The sequence below is a fragment of the Rutilus rutilus genome (genome assembly GCF_951802725.1).
Source record: "Rutilus rutilus genome assembly, chromosome: 16".
Lineage (NCBI taxonomy): Eukaryota > Metazoa > Chordata > Actinopteri > Cypriniformes > Leuciscidae > Rutilus > Rutilus rutilus.
The window spans coordinates 27,102,429-27,118,059 of NC_140224.1; the positions used below are offsets into that span (position 1 = coordinate 27,102,429).

Genomic DNA, 15,631 nt, shown 5'->3' on the forward strand with positions numbered 1-15,631 from the left:
AGCATGTCTGAAGGCTGTGACTAATGTACTCAAAGAGAACAACACCGTGATCACAATTCAGTGACATCTCTCAATGTAACTGACAGCTGGTCAACCAGTCAGCTGACTGGCAACAGCTAAAGAGGGGCGGAACTCTGCACCCACTGACATTTACTAGACAGGGTCTCCGTCAGAGAGCAGATCTAAGTTTAACACAGGACAGAAGTGGGCACAAGGGACTGTCTGGGAAGCCTCGCTTTCCTGTACTGACCGTTTTTACAAGTTGTTTTTATATTTCTCTGGAGTTGCCGGCTTAATTGGATACAATTATGAATGTTCAAAAGTGTGCCAGGTGCGGGTTTGTGGTGTACCCAGCGGAGAAGATCAATCTTATCGGTCAGGTAAGGCTTTACCATGTGTGTCTCAATTTAAACGATAGTCCATAGATTATCATAATGAGATCATGTATTTTAAAGTTAAGTCTATCCATGTTTTCTATGACTACTTTGGACCAATTAAATTGGACAGATTTTAAGGAGGAATTGTATTCAGTTCTTTTCATTTTCTCACGCTCTGCATGAAATATCCCTCTTTTCTCTTTCAGAATTGGCACAAATCATGTTTTCACTGTGAGGACTGTAAAATGGTTCTGACTGCCAATAATTTTGTCAGCCATCAGAAAAGGCCATACTGCCAAGTGTAAGTTTTTGAGTAATTTTTGGCTCGAATCTCATTTTTTTTGTAACAATTAAGGCTGAGTGTTTCAATAAGTCAGCATTATTTTTCTTTGCGTATTGGCTGAAGGCATAATTTGCAAAATTTGGCCCTTTCATGTGTTGAATATATAATTATTTGTCTCTCATATCTCATAGGCATAATCCAAAGAACAACACTTTTACAAGTGTTTATGAGACCCCAGTCAACATCAATGCCAAGAAGCAATCTGTGGCAGCCAGTGAGGTGAGGCTTTGTTTACATCACAGACAACAGAAAACACAACCAAACTTTATTCAGTCATATTTTGTTTTTCTGTAACATTGGGGAACAATTATTTTAGGGAGTACAAGCAAAAAAAAAAATAAGGTAATGCTGTTAAATTTAGGTGTATTTCTATATAGAATATATTAAATATTAAGTAAGGCGTAATGTACAGTCAGCTGATCTTTATCACAAAATAATGGTGATTTATTTTGCGATAATGACCAGTTGACTGTACATTATCCCACTTATAACACGGCTTCTTAACAAATAAATTGTGTAATAAGATCTGAATTGAAATTATTTTATTAGTTTACTTATGGAGACTTTAAAAATACTTGACTTTAAAGATATTTAAGCTCATTAACAGCTTTGAAACACAGGTATGCGCAAAGTTTTTAAATGAAATCAATGATAAATTAATGAAAAGGTTCTTTTAAACAATCATACAGATTCAGAGAAACTTTACAATTCAGCTTTTTAGGCTGCCTGGTGCTGAACTAGTGATGGTCAGTGTATACTGTCTTACACTGATTTACAAGCAAAAGGTATTTAAAGAATTGAATATGGGTCATTTTGCTCGTAATACCCCCTATATGAGTTAGGTTAAAGTGTTGTTTTTAGGAGAGCTCAAAGGCCCTGGTGACTCTACAGGATTGGAATGAGAACTGCATCTCTCCAGTTATTTCTGTGGTGTGACATGATACTCTTCTCTGGCCTTCTTTATGTATTTGCTGTTTAAATTTATACCACATGAATATAGCCCACCTCTTTTCCTTTCTGGCTCCCTCTCTTTTTCTATATCTCTCTCTGTGGGATCCCCAGCTGCCCCTGTCTGTCACTGGGCTCTGCGATGATGGTCTTCAGAGTGACAAATTGCAAACCACCATACTTCCATTTCACATGTATAATTTCATTTCATCACCAGAAAATGATCAAAAGACAGTGCAGAAAAAGACCAACTAGACCCACTGACGTTGCATATCTTTGAATATGACTTTGCTTGTGCTTATAGGAAGCTCACTGACAGCTCCATGTTTACATCCCTCTGGTTTTTTAGAATAGATATAGAGAAGAAGGGGAGCGTTTTATGTCCACTTTTCACTATGACATGAGATCAAAAGAAATCGAGCAAGCTCGTGCGGCCAGCCAGCTTGCCAGTCAGGTGAGTAATCCCCTGATAAAAAATATAGACTGTAGGAACAGAAATCCATTAAGTTTAAGTTTAGCCATGGACTTCAACATGTGACTGGTTTCTAATCTTTCTAAAAGCAGCAAGGTTACCAAACTGAATTTGTGGGCCAACAGTCATTTTACTCAGGCAGCGTTACCAGCCAGGAAATCGTACGTGTGACCCAGGCTCAGAAGACCATTAGTGACGTGAGTGGTCTGATTCAGACACAAAGGGCAAATGCTTTGATAAATGAGGCTCTTGCTATTATCCTGCATCAATAAATGGATAAATAATGATGATGTATTAAAAAAAAAAGTGACCTGACATGGTAATTTGGGCTGCAGGTGGAATACAAACGAGGCCATGAAGCGCGCGTGACGCAGTTTACCTCTGTAGCAGACACACCTGAGATGATACATGCCAAGACTGGAGTCTCATTGGCCAGTGATGTAAGGACAAATTTCCAAAGTGACCTTTGACACTGAAATGGCATGCAAGGTTTTAAGAATTCAAGAATCTTCACAACATTTTTGTGAGCTTGGTATAGTATTCTCTCATAGCAAACTGTGGTAGTAGCGAATTCTTTATGTCATATTTCTAATGACGGTTGATCAAATCCAAACTAATTATATTATAATATAAAATATTGTAAGTATAGTAAATGCAACCTTTTAGTATGTTAGATTAAAACGTAACATTTTAGACATCTTACCCCTGTTTATGTGATAATTATGTGATATTATAATAATGTTTCTTATCTGTGATGTGATGTGTTATGTTGATTTACAGGTGAAATACACAGAAGAATATGAACAATCTAAAGGAAAGGGCAGTTTTCCAGCCATGATCACTCCAGGATATGAAATGGCAAAGAAAGCCAATACACTGGCTAGCAATGTAAGCAAAACGGTTCTGTTGCAAAAAAAAAGGTGCAGTTTCTTTCCTACCAGGTCCAGTATGAGTTTATTATTCCTTGCTTTTTTATTTAGTTGGAGTATAAGAAAGGCCATGAAGAACGAGTGTCAAAATACACCGCTGTGACGGATACTCCTGACGTACTTTTAGCTAAAAATCAAGGGAAGATCGTCAGTGATGTAAGTGAATAGAATCTTGAAAATTCTTTGTGGCTGAATACTCTTCATATATCCTCATTTTGTGTCTCCTTCCATGAAAACAGTATGTCTACACTGAAGGCTATGAACAGCAGAGGGGCAAAGGCAGTTTTCCTGCCCACTTCACTCCTGGATACCAGGTGGCCAAAAAAGCAGGCGAGATGGCCAGCAAAGTAAGTTTCCAAATGTGCGATCGCATGGAAATGCCAGCTGCATGTGCGTGATAGATGTAAAATCAGTGTTGTTTTCGTGCAGGTGAAATATCAACAGAAATATGAGCAGGAGATTAAGGGCAAGGCCAGCACTGAAGCCGGGGCTGCGGAATTTGCTTTGGCCAGGGAGAATGCAGAAAACTTCAGTCAGGTGATACAATGCCCTTTTGCACATACAGTACCTTTGGTTTACATCCTATGTGGTTACATCATTCCACATGGTTATACTAAACGTCTCTAATTCCTTTAGCATGCCTATACTGAGGAATATGAACAGCAAAAGGGCAAGGGCAGCTTCCCCGCTATGATTACCCCTGGATACCAGATGGCCAAGAGAGCCCATGACATGGCCAGTGATGTGAGTATCACCACTCCTGAAGTGGTCTGTCATGTATGTCACTCTAGAGGCATCAAAAGGACATATTTAGACTTACTGACTGTCTAAATGACTGATTGTGTATGTTCTCTCATGTCACAGGAATTCATCCTGACAGATGAATACAAGCTTCCTGTAGAGTAGATTGAGCTCTTTCTGGTATTGTTGTGTTTGAACACCTTCCTTACCCCTCTCTCTCCATTTTTAACCTGCAGCTGAAATACAAGAAGGATTTGAAGAAGATGAAGGGATCTTCTGCATACCACACTTTAAACACCGAGGACAACCTGACTCTGAAGAGTGCACGCAAGATCAACAAGCTTATGAGCGAGGTGAGTGACATATGCCCTTGGTCAATTGCTTAAATATGTTGAGATGAGGTACAGGAGAATAGATGGAGGGCATTCTAATTTGAATAGACATTTACTGTCTATCTCCAGTAAAAAATATTTAGAAAAAGCCTTGATTAGTTAGCTGTAGATTTGTAACATGGCATTTCCAGACATAACGTCTCCACACCTGCATTCCCCAAATCCCATGAGCCCTCCTATTGAGCCCAGCCACCCACAGACATAAACAAAGAGAACACGCAAGCCCAGGGCCCACATCATCATTCTATTTTGACCCTCTCACTCGACCAGTAGATATTCCTGCATGCCACAGTGTATGCCTGATGATACCATCCTACCCTGATTTACAAGCAAATGTCAAAAGGGCACATGGTTTTCTGTGATAGAGACTTAAAATTGCCTATGTGACCCAGACATCCTCCCATTATACAGGTTGAATACAAGAAGGACCTTGAGAACACAAAAGGCCACAGCATCAACTACTGTGAGACGCCACAGTTCAAGAATGTGTCAAAGATGGCCAAGTATACCAGTGACGTGAGTGCCTCATCAATGATGTGACTGCTAACCCAAAGAATGACTACATATTCTATATTTAAGGTGTTGCTGTGCTGGGCACTTTTGTGCAGTTATATGCAAGCTCATTCACTCTGTGTTTGCAGAATAAATACAAAGAGAATTACACCAATCACATGAAGGGGCACTATGAAGGGGGTGGCATCGACAAACAGACCATGCATGCTATGAACGTCAGAAAGCTTGCCAGTGATGTAAGAAAAAAAAAAAAAAAAAAAATTCTGAACATAATATCTCTCCTATTTTGTTTTATTACCAGGCATAGAGTAGTGTGCTTACATATTCTCTAATACCATTTGATTTCAGATTTCCTACAAATCAGAATATGAGCAGGAGAAGAATGTGCAGGGTGAGTACAACTATCCAGCCACCATCACCCCATCCTATCAGTCACAGAAAAAACTGGAGCCGCTCAAAGATGTAAGTCTGTCATTCTTGTTGCTGCTATAAACTTAAACCTCCTGTATTAGAGTGTATAGAATTTGTCATTCGGTAATAATGCCAACCTTAATTGCTTGAACAGTGCTGCGTTAGCCTTACAAATGATCTTCTTTACGCTTGTAAACATGCAAGCTAATCTAAATGGATGTCCTTTTTCTCCCACTCAGAAAAACTACAGACAACATATCGACAAGCTGAAATTCAGCCAGGTTACGGACACTCCTGAAATTGTGCAAGCCAGAATCAATGCTCATCAGCTTAGCAATGTAAGCATCAATTGTCCTTTTTATTGAGTGTTTAAGTGAATTTAATACAACATATCTACAGTAAGCCTCACATATAATCTCTCTCTCATTAAAGCTGAACTACAAAGCCAACTATGAGAAGACAAAGACACAGTATACATTATCTCAAGATACACCAGAACTTAAGAAGGCAAAAGCCAATGCAGAACTTGTCAGTGATGTAAGGCTATGCTCACACACATTCCAGAGCCTTGGCACATTGTTTGTCATCCATATATAAATAGTTTACCAGTGTTGATTGCATTGTTAAGCACTTTCTTTCTGCACGTTCACAGATCAAATACAAAGAAAACTGGGAGAAGAACAAATCCAAAGCATGTGATATCGGCCTGGATACTCTGACACTCAAAGCTGCCAAAGCCTCTCGAGACCTGGCTAGTGATGTAAGAATCAAATGTTCAATGTTTAAATGTAAAACTTCATTCAAATTTGTTTTCTTGGATTGATTTGATTTCTTGGGCCGTACAGATCAAGTATAAGGAGTCATATACAAAGAACAAGGACAAAGCCATTGGAATGGATGTGAGTGACTCTAAAACACTGCACTCCCTTCAGGTGGCCAAGCTTAGCAGCCAGGTAAATCTGAGTAGCCAAATTCAGGTTAAGTTAAACAAAACTGGATTTTTCCCATTAACATGAGTGCTCAATCTAAGATTCATCAAATACTATAGCCTAAACAAAAAACAATTAAATTTCTGTGCTATAGGTCGCTTATAAAAAGGGTTCTAAGGAGACTCAATCCAAGTTCCACCTTCCTTTGGACATGGTGAATCTGAGTCATGCTAAAAAGGCTCAGGCCCTGGCGAGTGATTTGGACTACAGGACGAAGTTACACGATTACACCGTCCTGCCTGATGACATGAAAGTGCAGCAAGCTAAGAAAGCTTACCAACTGCAGAGTGATGTAAGAAGACGAAAGCGTGTCTATATGCAAGAACAGAGTAGAATGATACAGATGATAGGCATTCATTTATGCATGCTAAATGGATATTTGTTTTGGCTCTTTTAGAACAAGTACCGATCAGACCTGACCTGGATGAAAGGAGTCGGATGGGAGGCTGATGGCTGCCTGGATGTGGAACAAGCCAAGAAGGCAGGAGAACTACTCAGTGAGGTTGGTGATTACAAAATGTGTATTTCATACTGTTTAGACTCGCATAGCCAGTCAAAAGTATTTCCCTAGGATTTTTAACAGTAAAAAAAACATCCTGGTAAATTTATCCTGCTACATTTTTCACCTCTATACAGAAAAATTATCGGCAGAAGGTGGACGGTGTGAAATTCACACAAGTGGCAGACACTCCTTCCATCATACATGCCAAGAAGAGCCAGGAACTACAGAGTGGCGTAAGATAAGATCAATCTGATTGAATATGTATCTCCTCAGTGGACATTTAACTGGAGTCCTATCTGAGATTGGTTGGTGTTTTCTCATCCTCAGCTGACGTACAAGGCGGGCACTGAGCAGACAATGCACCAGTACACTATGAGCAAAGATGAGCCTCTCTTCAAGCAAGCCAAAGCTAATGCAAAGCTTCTCAGTGGGGTATGAAATGAATCACATGAAACTGTACTTATGTTGCACCAATAACCTGCACACAAACTAACAACCCACCGCCTGCTTTTAATCAACGTTACATTGGTAATTTTCAGAAAACATATAAGGGTATTTGGGAAGAGCAGAGAGAGAAGGGTTTTGAGCTAGGCCTGGACACGCTTTCCATTCTTGCAGCCAAAACAACAAGAGATCTCGCCAGTGATGTGAGTGACCGAACACTCTACTGATACACATGACTCACTTGGCACTTAACTAGACACTGGAATCTTAAGTATCGTGACTTATAGTCTAATCTCCTGATATTCCATTTATGTAGGTGAAGTACAAGCAAGAATATGAGATGACAAAAGGGAAGATGATTGGTGTGAAGACTGTGTCAGGTGATTCTCAGATGGCCCATTCGGCCCAGGCCACCAAACTCCAGAGTGACCTCAACTACAAGAAAGAGTATGAAGACACCAAGACAAAATACAGTTCCTTACTCGATATGATGACCCTCACCCATGCCAAGAAAGCCCAGGAACTGGCCACTGAACAAAACTACAAAACCTTCTTACACAAATACACCCTCCTGCCCAGTGATATGAAACTGGAATGGGCCAAGAAAGCATATGGCCAACAGAGTGATGTAAGAGCCCAGCATTCAATTGAATGGCTTGTAAAGCCAATGACTTGTAAAGCTAAATGCAACAAAACTTTGTTTTCTTTACAGAAAAAGTATCGCTCTGACCTGAACTGGATGAAAGGGGTAGGATGGGAGACCACTGGATCACTTGATATACAACAGGCCAGAAAAGCTACAGATTTAGCCAGCGAGGTACAGATCAGCCTCTCATGAACGTGACCAACCATACACACTAAATGTCATAGTTTTTCTTCTTACAGATCTTAAATTCAAATAACTTAAGTGAGTCATTAGATTCCTAGGTCATCTGCAGGACTCTCCAAAAAAAATTAAAGTGGAGTACCACTTGGAGAATAGTTATGTAATGCTTGCATAGCGAATAGCTTAAGCAATAGGTTAATGGATGGGGTTATATTTAGCAGAGAATATATCTGCTAAACTATACAATGTGCTCGGTTCATTAGCACTTTGTATAGTTTATTAAGAACCCTTGTCTCAGCAAACATGGCTGAGAACTATATTAAATATAGGCATATATCTTCAACTAATACAGTAGTTGAGTATTTTACTAAAGAAGAGTTATTTTATATACTAATTTACTTACTGTTTAAATTTTAACCTTGGAATAAACTGAAGGTTTTAAGACTTTGAAAAATGTACAGCAGAGAAACATTATGATTTTAAGTGCTGCTGTTAGGCTCCTCCATGAATATTATTAGATGCACTTACTTTGAGTATAGATGTCAAACTCAGCTAAGATAAAAAAGCATGTGCTTAGGGGTTAACACTTAAATTATGCATGTGTTAAAAGCTATTATGAAATGACTGAAGCAAATCGTCCTTGAAATGAAAGACCTTGAGGGCTGTACACCCAAGAGACAGTTCAGACAATAAATTTAAAACACATTTATCTCCCAGCACTGAAAGTCAATATAAATCTTTGCCATGACCTGTTTATGTTCCAGAAAAAATACAGACAGAATGTGAGCGCTCTGAAGTACACCAGTGTGGAGGATACACCAGAGATGGTCCAGGCCAAAATCAGCAGCAAACTGGTTCTTGATGTACGTCTTTTCTATAAATAAGTATTTGAATCTATGAATTGAATTCTGTGACAATTGTTAAAAGAGAGGAGAAAATGTTGAATTTTTTCTTCATGTATGTGATCTTCATGTCAACAGAGATTATACAGAAAGAAAGGAGAGAATGAAATGCACAAGTACACATTGATTGGAGATATTCCAGAGCATGTGCAGGCTAAGATCAATGCCATGAACATCAGTGAGGTGAGAATCCATTACACACACTGCTGTTTCTGTTTCAGTAGCTATTAATAACATGCACAAACAATTGAATTTCCACATTAAGTAGAATTCTTTTTTTTCATAGTCACGTTACAAAGAGTCCTGGACAAAGATTAAAGATGGTGGCTACAAGTTGCGCTTGGATGCTATTCCATTCCAAGCAGCCAAATCGTCTTCAGAAATCCTCAGTGATGTGAGTATTTTGTACACAATAGGGATGAACTACAGTTTCTGTTGTCCGTTTATCTAACTGTATAAAATGTTTACCTCCAGCAAAAGTACAAGGCACAGTTTGAGAAGACAAAAGGGAAGATGATTGGGCTAAAGGGACTACAGGATGACATAAACATGGCTCACTCTGTGCATGCCACAAATATACAAAGTGATGTGAGTATTCCAGCAAGGAGACAACCGAATGAAGTACCATGAATGTGAGTTTGAGAGATCATGCTCAAGCAATTGATCAACTTTCTCTCTCCTTAGCTCAAATACAAAAAAGACTCTTCTAAGTCGCATTCTCAGTTCCATCTACCAATGGATATGTTAGACGTGCTCCATGCTAAGAATGCTCAGTCTCTGATCAGTGATCAGGACTACAGACTTACATTACACAAGTACACAACACTGCCCGATGACCTCAAAGTGCAGGCTGCCAAGAGAGCATATGACCTACAGAGTGAGGTAATGTCTTATTCAATGCATTTCCACTAGTATGATTACCAATACTCATTGCTCCACAGAATGCCTCTGAAAGTCGAGTGCTCTTGAACATACTGTGTTTATACAACAGAAACTCTACCGCTCTGATCTGAACTACCTTCGTGGTGCGGCCTGGATTGCCACCGGTGCCTTACAGATTGAAGGATCCAAACGGGCCACAGATCTAATCAGTGAGGTATGAATGGCTATTTAAATTTCAACACTTTGATCCAGCATGGTCATCTGCACTGCTGTTCAAAAGTATGGGCTCATTAAGATTTTATTTGAATGAAATTAAAACTTTTATAACAATTGTACCATCTCCAAACTTTTGAACAGTAGTGTATGTATTTTTAAGTCACATTATAAATGTATTTATTTCTGTTGCCTAACAGAAAAAGTATCGCCAACAACCCTACTCTTTTAAACACACATCTGTCACGGATTCTCCGGATATTGTGCATGCAAAGACCAGTAGCAAGATCAATAATGAGGTAGGAGGACATGCAATATTGTCTCTGTGTTTTGTGATTTGCAGTGAAAGAGGGATTATAATGTCTTGTGGTCTGATATTATTTAGCGCTTGTATAAAGAAAAGGGAGAGAACTTCAAGCACAACTACACCATTACTGCTGAGCGACCTGAAATCACCCAGGCCAAGATTAACGCTGCTAACTTCAGTGATGTAAGATGAGCCTTCCAACTCTATTTTTGTGTTTATGGATATTGCTACATCATAAAATCCACTATTCTTAACCGAAATGTATAGCTCACTTTAAAGATATTCTAAAGAGGAATTTATTCAAATGAACTTGCATGCAAGACCATAAAGACAAAAGTTTTGACATTTTCTGTTTTATTTCAGGTTAAGTACAAGGAGTCATGGAATGTGCTAAGAGCTCAGGGTTATAAACTCACCATGAAGGATATCCCCTTCCAGGCTGCAAAAGCATCCACCAGCATTGCTAGTGATGTAAGATTACACTCTCTAAATGTATACACATTTATGGGCAAAAACAGCTCTGATAAACTCATGCATTTATATATATGTTTAAGCAATCATGCCGCCAAGTTTGTGCTAAACAGCATATTCTAGAAGTACATATTCATCCATATTCATTATGTTCATCCAGTTGAACATATTCGCCTCCTTTGCCTTGATAGGTTCAATACAAGCACAGCCATGTATTGGAGAAGGGCAAGCACATCGGAGCTCGTAGCCTTCTGGAGGACTCGCACCTCATGCATTGCATGGAGATGGGTCGTCTGCACAGTGACCAGCATTATCGCAAAGACGCTGTGTCCACCAGCGGCCAGTATCAGCTGCCTCTGGACATGGTGAACTTGGTTCAAGCCAAGAAAGCCCAGGCCTTAGCCAGCGACCAGGATTACAAGACTCGCATCCACTCTTACACAGTCCTACCTGATGATATAAAGGTGCAGTGGGCCAAAAAGGCATATGACCTGCAGAGCCAGGTGAGAATGAGTAAGGCCATAAAAGATTAAGATCCTGATCTTTAGTTTTGGATTTATACCATAAAGGAGTGACAGGGCAAAGCATCTCAATACAATCATTAAAATCTCGTCTTCTTTGTCTTTTCAAAGAATGTATACAAATCAGATCTGAACTTCATGAAGGGAGTGGCCTGGGATTCAGCAGGCGCACCCCAGATGGAGTCTGCAAAGAAAGCCGGAGAGCTCATTAGTGATGTAAGTTGCACTCAATTCAACATGAAATCAAATTACCCTATTTACTTTCTTAACGCAATTTCCTGGTCTTATGGTGAATTAATCACCCATGCACATTATTCCAAAAAATGCCCCTGTAACCTAACTTGCTCTTACTCAACCATCTTCACTTTTATGCTGACATCCGTAAGGCCAGACATCAAACAGGCCATTGGGTAAATTTAACTAATAGCAGAACTGCTATTTAACTATTTTAGATTTGGAGACATTCTGGTATGGAATACCCACTTTTCACACTCCAATCAATTATCAATGATTTTGTTTTCTTTTAAAAACCCTGCTTCACACATATTATTAAAATGAAAACAGAAATAAACTGGGTTGCGAGTGGGGTTTCACGTTTATATTCGTAATTTTGCCAGCATACTTTGATACAATCACGGTTAATAATAAATGCTTTTCTTCATCGTTACCCTCTGTAGAAGAAGTACCGTCAACATCCTGACAGTCTGAAGTACACTCAAATTGCTGATTCACCAGATATCATCCATGCAAAGAACAGCTACATGCAGTGTAGTGAGGTAAGCTTCATCCAGCATGCTTATTTCAGTGTGTGTGGAGACAGTGATTGTGAAGTGAATAACATGACTTTTATCCTGTTTCAGAGGATGTACAAGTCTGGAGACTCTGATTCTATGCACAAATACACATTGCACTCTGATCATCCTGACTTCATCAGAGCAAAGATCAATGCTCAGCAAATTAGCAATGTAAGGGTCTCTTATTAGAGGTATCTCAGTATCTCTGAAAGAAGTCTCTAATGCTCACCAAGGCTGCATTTATTTGATCAAAAATACAGTAAAACAGTATTATTGTGAAATATTGATATTGATAAATATTGTTTTCTGTTTTAATATATTTTGAAATATAATTTATTCTTGTGATGGTAACGCTGAATTTTCAGCATCATTACTTACTTCACACGATCCTTCAGAAATCATTCTAATATGCTGATTTGGTGCTCAAGAAATGTTTATTATTATTATCAATGTTAAAAACAGTTTTTGCTGCATAATATTTTTGTGGAAACCAAGATTTCCCAGTATTTTTGATGAATAGAAAAAAAAAAGAAAAAGTATTTTGTAAAAAAATGTAAAAGTCTATACTGCCATATTTTATTAAATGAATATGTCCTTGCTGAACAAAAATATAATAATAAAAAAAAAAACTTACTTGTAATAATAAATTGTAATAATATTTAACAATATCACCTTTTTACTGTACTTTTGATAAAATAAATGCAGCCTTGGTGAGCATGAGATTACATTAAAAAAAGATTTTGAACATTTGAATGATATTGTACATCCTTTAATATTGTCTATGCTCTTTTTTTCTCTTTCACTTTGCAGAAAGTGTATAAAACATCAGGTGAGCAGGTGAAGTCTGCAGGTTATGACTTCAGGTTGGACGCCATTCCCTTTCAGACAGCTAAGGCATCTAGAGAAATCGCTAGTGATGTAAGTTATAATCAAAATGTTTATCTGCCAAATTGTGCACTATTTCATTAAGTAAAACCCAACTTCAGAATTTGAATTTAACATATGTTGTACCATTGCTTCTCAGTTCCGCTATAAGGAGGCATTTGTCAAAGATAAGGGCCATCAGGTGGGCCTTCTCAGCGTTGAGGATGACCCCAAGATGAAACACTCATTGGCTGTAGGGAAGCTCCAGAGCAACAACTTGTACAAGAAGCAGTCCCAGGAGACACGCTCTCAGTTTAAGATCCATGCCGACCAGCCTGATTTCCAGCATGCTAAGAAGAGCCAGGCTCAGCTCAGCAATGTCAACTATCGCCAGCATCTCCATGACTACACCTGTGATTCTAATCAGCTCAACGTCAAACACGCTAAACAAGCCTACCAGCTGCAGAGCGATGTGAGTTTTGGGATTATTAAATGTTGTGAAGAACTGTATTGATGCCATTGTATGCCAATGTCTCTGATGACATGTGGTTGACATGAGACACTATGCGTGTGAAAATATGAACTTGCAGTGACTTGGTAGCAATATATGCCAAAAGTTTCTCAGATTACATTATTTTGACAAATGAATTGTTCTTATAGTTGTCCTCGTGTAGCAAGTTTAATGGTCCTGACTCTGTGGTTGCAGGTCAACTACAAATCAGATCTGAACTGGATTAAAGGTGTGGGCTGGACCCCACCAGGCTCTCATAAGGTAGAAATGGCCCGCCGTGCCGCAGAACTGGGCCTTGCTGAAGGTGTGACCACTGATGAGGCTATCGCCCAGTATCAGCATCTAATGGTGAGACAGAACTCTACAGTACATCACAGTATTACTTATCTGAAGATATCTGAATAGGATCATTTGCTCTGTTTCAAACCCTAGTGAGCTGCTTTGTTTGCATCCTAAGCATCATGAAACCTGGTCATTTTGGAGCACAAGCTAAACAAATAGCACTGATGATGTGACTGTGAATGGATTTCAATAGAGTTAGGATGTTAGCATGTTGCTAACCTAATAGTACAATACTTTAAGAATAAAAATACATAACATACACAAATATTGTACATAATATATATAGATATTTTTGACACATTTAGTATTTAATTAAATTTAAGCCATAGTGAAACTTAAGTCGACATTCAAAAATGGAGGCAGATTAACACAAGCTTTCATGGGCGAGGTTTAAGTGGACTAAATTATTGGAAAAGTCCTGCATACATCGCCTGAGAGAAGATTAAAACATTTTTTAATGTGGACTTTAAACATTTATTTATAAAAAATAATTTCTCTTAGCTCATCCATCATCTTGGATACTGAGGTTGTCGTAGTGTGTTATGGGATACTGCTTTAGAATGTATTTATTATTTATAAAACAAGGTATATTTGGAGGCATATTAAGTTTTAGATATGGTCTTCAAATCAGGAGTGCGCCTTCAAATGGCAGCGCACTAGGTTTTGGAACAGAGCAGTTGTCATGCTTTTAAAATTTTTACCACATTACCAACTTGACTCTATTTCCTCTCCCCATAATGCATTTGATCATTTTCTTCTGTCTCAGATGCTCAAGAGACAGCAGGAGTTCCAGGAGCAACAGCAATCCACCACAGAGCAGACGGAGACCACAAAGGAGTTCCAGCAGCCAGGAGTCAATCCTGATGCTATGGAGATCCTCCACGTCAAGAGGAAGAAGACTATTCACACCACATTCAAGCAGGCCAAGACCACAAAATCCATCACGTCACAGTCTGTTGCTTCCCATTCAACCACAAGTCAGTCTATCACCAACCAGTCCTCCAAGAAACAATCCATTATGAGCCAGTCTCATGCTGATGAATCCACCGCAAGACAGATGATTGAAAACCAGGCCATCACAGATCAGGCTGCTGCAAAGTCAGGAACAATGTAATCTGTCATTTGTGTCCTCCTTACTTTTTTTTTAAATCTAATTTATGAACATCATGTAGATCCTGGTGTTCTCTGATTGTATTTTTAATTGATCCATAAATGAGGGCTATTTAGATGAAAGCTATAAGTGAAAAGTGAACTTGAAGATGGTTAAAGTAAGTGCAGACTGTAAACAATGAAAATCATGGTTGGTTTTCTTTTTAACTATGGTTTAATGAAGGTGATTGTAGTTATTGTTACGAAAATATATCAAACAAAGCTGCATGTATGGACAATGTATGTTAAGAATAAGGGTGAGCGTGATTTTGGAGAAGTGGCCTCTCACTGTTTAAGAGTAAGATCCATGTACCTCTTGTGGATTTGATAGTAATACGTTATGTTTGATATATTGGATATATTGTATGTCTATCAAGTTACGCTTTATGAGAAAGCCCCACAACTCAGAATTTTAAGTGTGAATTAAGACACATAATAATAATAAAAGTTTTTGTTTCAAATGTCCTTCATAAAACATCTCACCTTTTTAACAATCTTGAGCACTAGAGGGCAGTCACAGACAGTTTTATTGTGTTGATAGTTGATAGTCTTGTTATAGACCTTTGTTTGAGGAAGGACTTCTCTGTTTAATGAGATAGATGGATGGATGGATGGATCACTGTAAAAGCTGTAAAATAGTGGTATTCCTCCTGGCAGTTTGGAGGAACTGCTCAGCGGGGCCTCACTGATATTGCTGGGACATAATGAAAATCAGTTTAAGCGAATAAATCATGTTTATTTTCTTGCTTTTCCAATGCAAGTGTTGACCCATAATGCCTAAAGCAGAG

The 15,631-nt window shown here is 38.7% G+C and overlaps 1 protein-coding gene across 1 annotated transcript; it reads left to right on the top strand.

Annotated features, from left to right (window-relative positions):
• Positions 1 to 180: 180 nt before the first annotated feature.
• On the top strand, positions 181 to 15,308 carry nrap (nebulin-related anchoring protein). The gene is made up of 43 exons (XM_084433687.1): positions 181 to 380; positions 584 to 678; positions 852 to 939; positions 2,018 to 2,122; positions 2,233 to 2,337; positions 2,476 to 2,580; positions 2,921 to 3,028; positions 3,121 to 3,225; positions 3,309 to 3,416; positions 3,499 to 3,606; positions 3,706 to 3,813; positions 4,047 to 4,163; positions 4,614 to 4,718; positions 4,844 to 4,951; positions 5,064 to 5,177; positions 5,366 to 5,464; positions 5,559 to 5,663; positions 5,779 to 5,886; positions 5,972 to 6,079; positions 6,210 to 6,407; positions 6,513 to 6,617; positions 6,752 to 6,850; positions 6,945 to 7,049; positions 7,157 to 7,264; positions 7,378 to 7,689; positions 7,774 to 7,878; positions 8,652 to 8,750; positions 8,868 to 8,972; positions 9,076 to 9,183; positions 9,264 to 9,377; positions 9,474 to 9,671; positions 9,781 to 9,885; positions 10,085 to 10,183; positions 10,270 to 10,374; positions 10,555 to 10,662; positions 10,854 to 11,165; positions 11,295 to 11,399; positions 11,861 to 11,959; positions 12,044 to 12,148; positions 12,788 to 12,895; positions 13,002 to 13,313; positions 13,548 to 13,700; positions 14,461 to 15,308. Exons 1-43 carry the CDS (start codon positions 309 to 311, stop codon positions 14,806 to 14,808), a joined length of 5,586 nt encoding a protein of 1,861 aa, XP_084289813.1. The 5' UTR covers positions 181 to 308; the 3' UTR covers positions 14,809 to 15,308.
• Positions 15,309 to 15,631: the final 323 nt, after the last annotated feature.

Excerpts from the sequence above, each read along its gene's own strand:
- nrap (XM_084433687.1), top strand. The coding sequence starts at position 309 with ATGAATGTTCAAAAGTGTGCCAGGTGCGGGTTTGTGGTGTACCCAGCG. Across the intron at positions 4,164-4,613 it reads TCAACAAGCTTATGAGCGAG|GTTGAATACAAGAAGGACCT; the intron begins GTGAGTGACATA and ends CCCATTATACAG. Across the intron at positions 5,664-5,778 it reads ATGCAGAACTTGTCAGTGAT|ATCAAATACAAAGAAAACTG; the intron begins GTAAGGCTATGC and ends GCACGTTCACAG.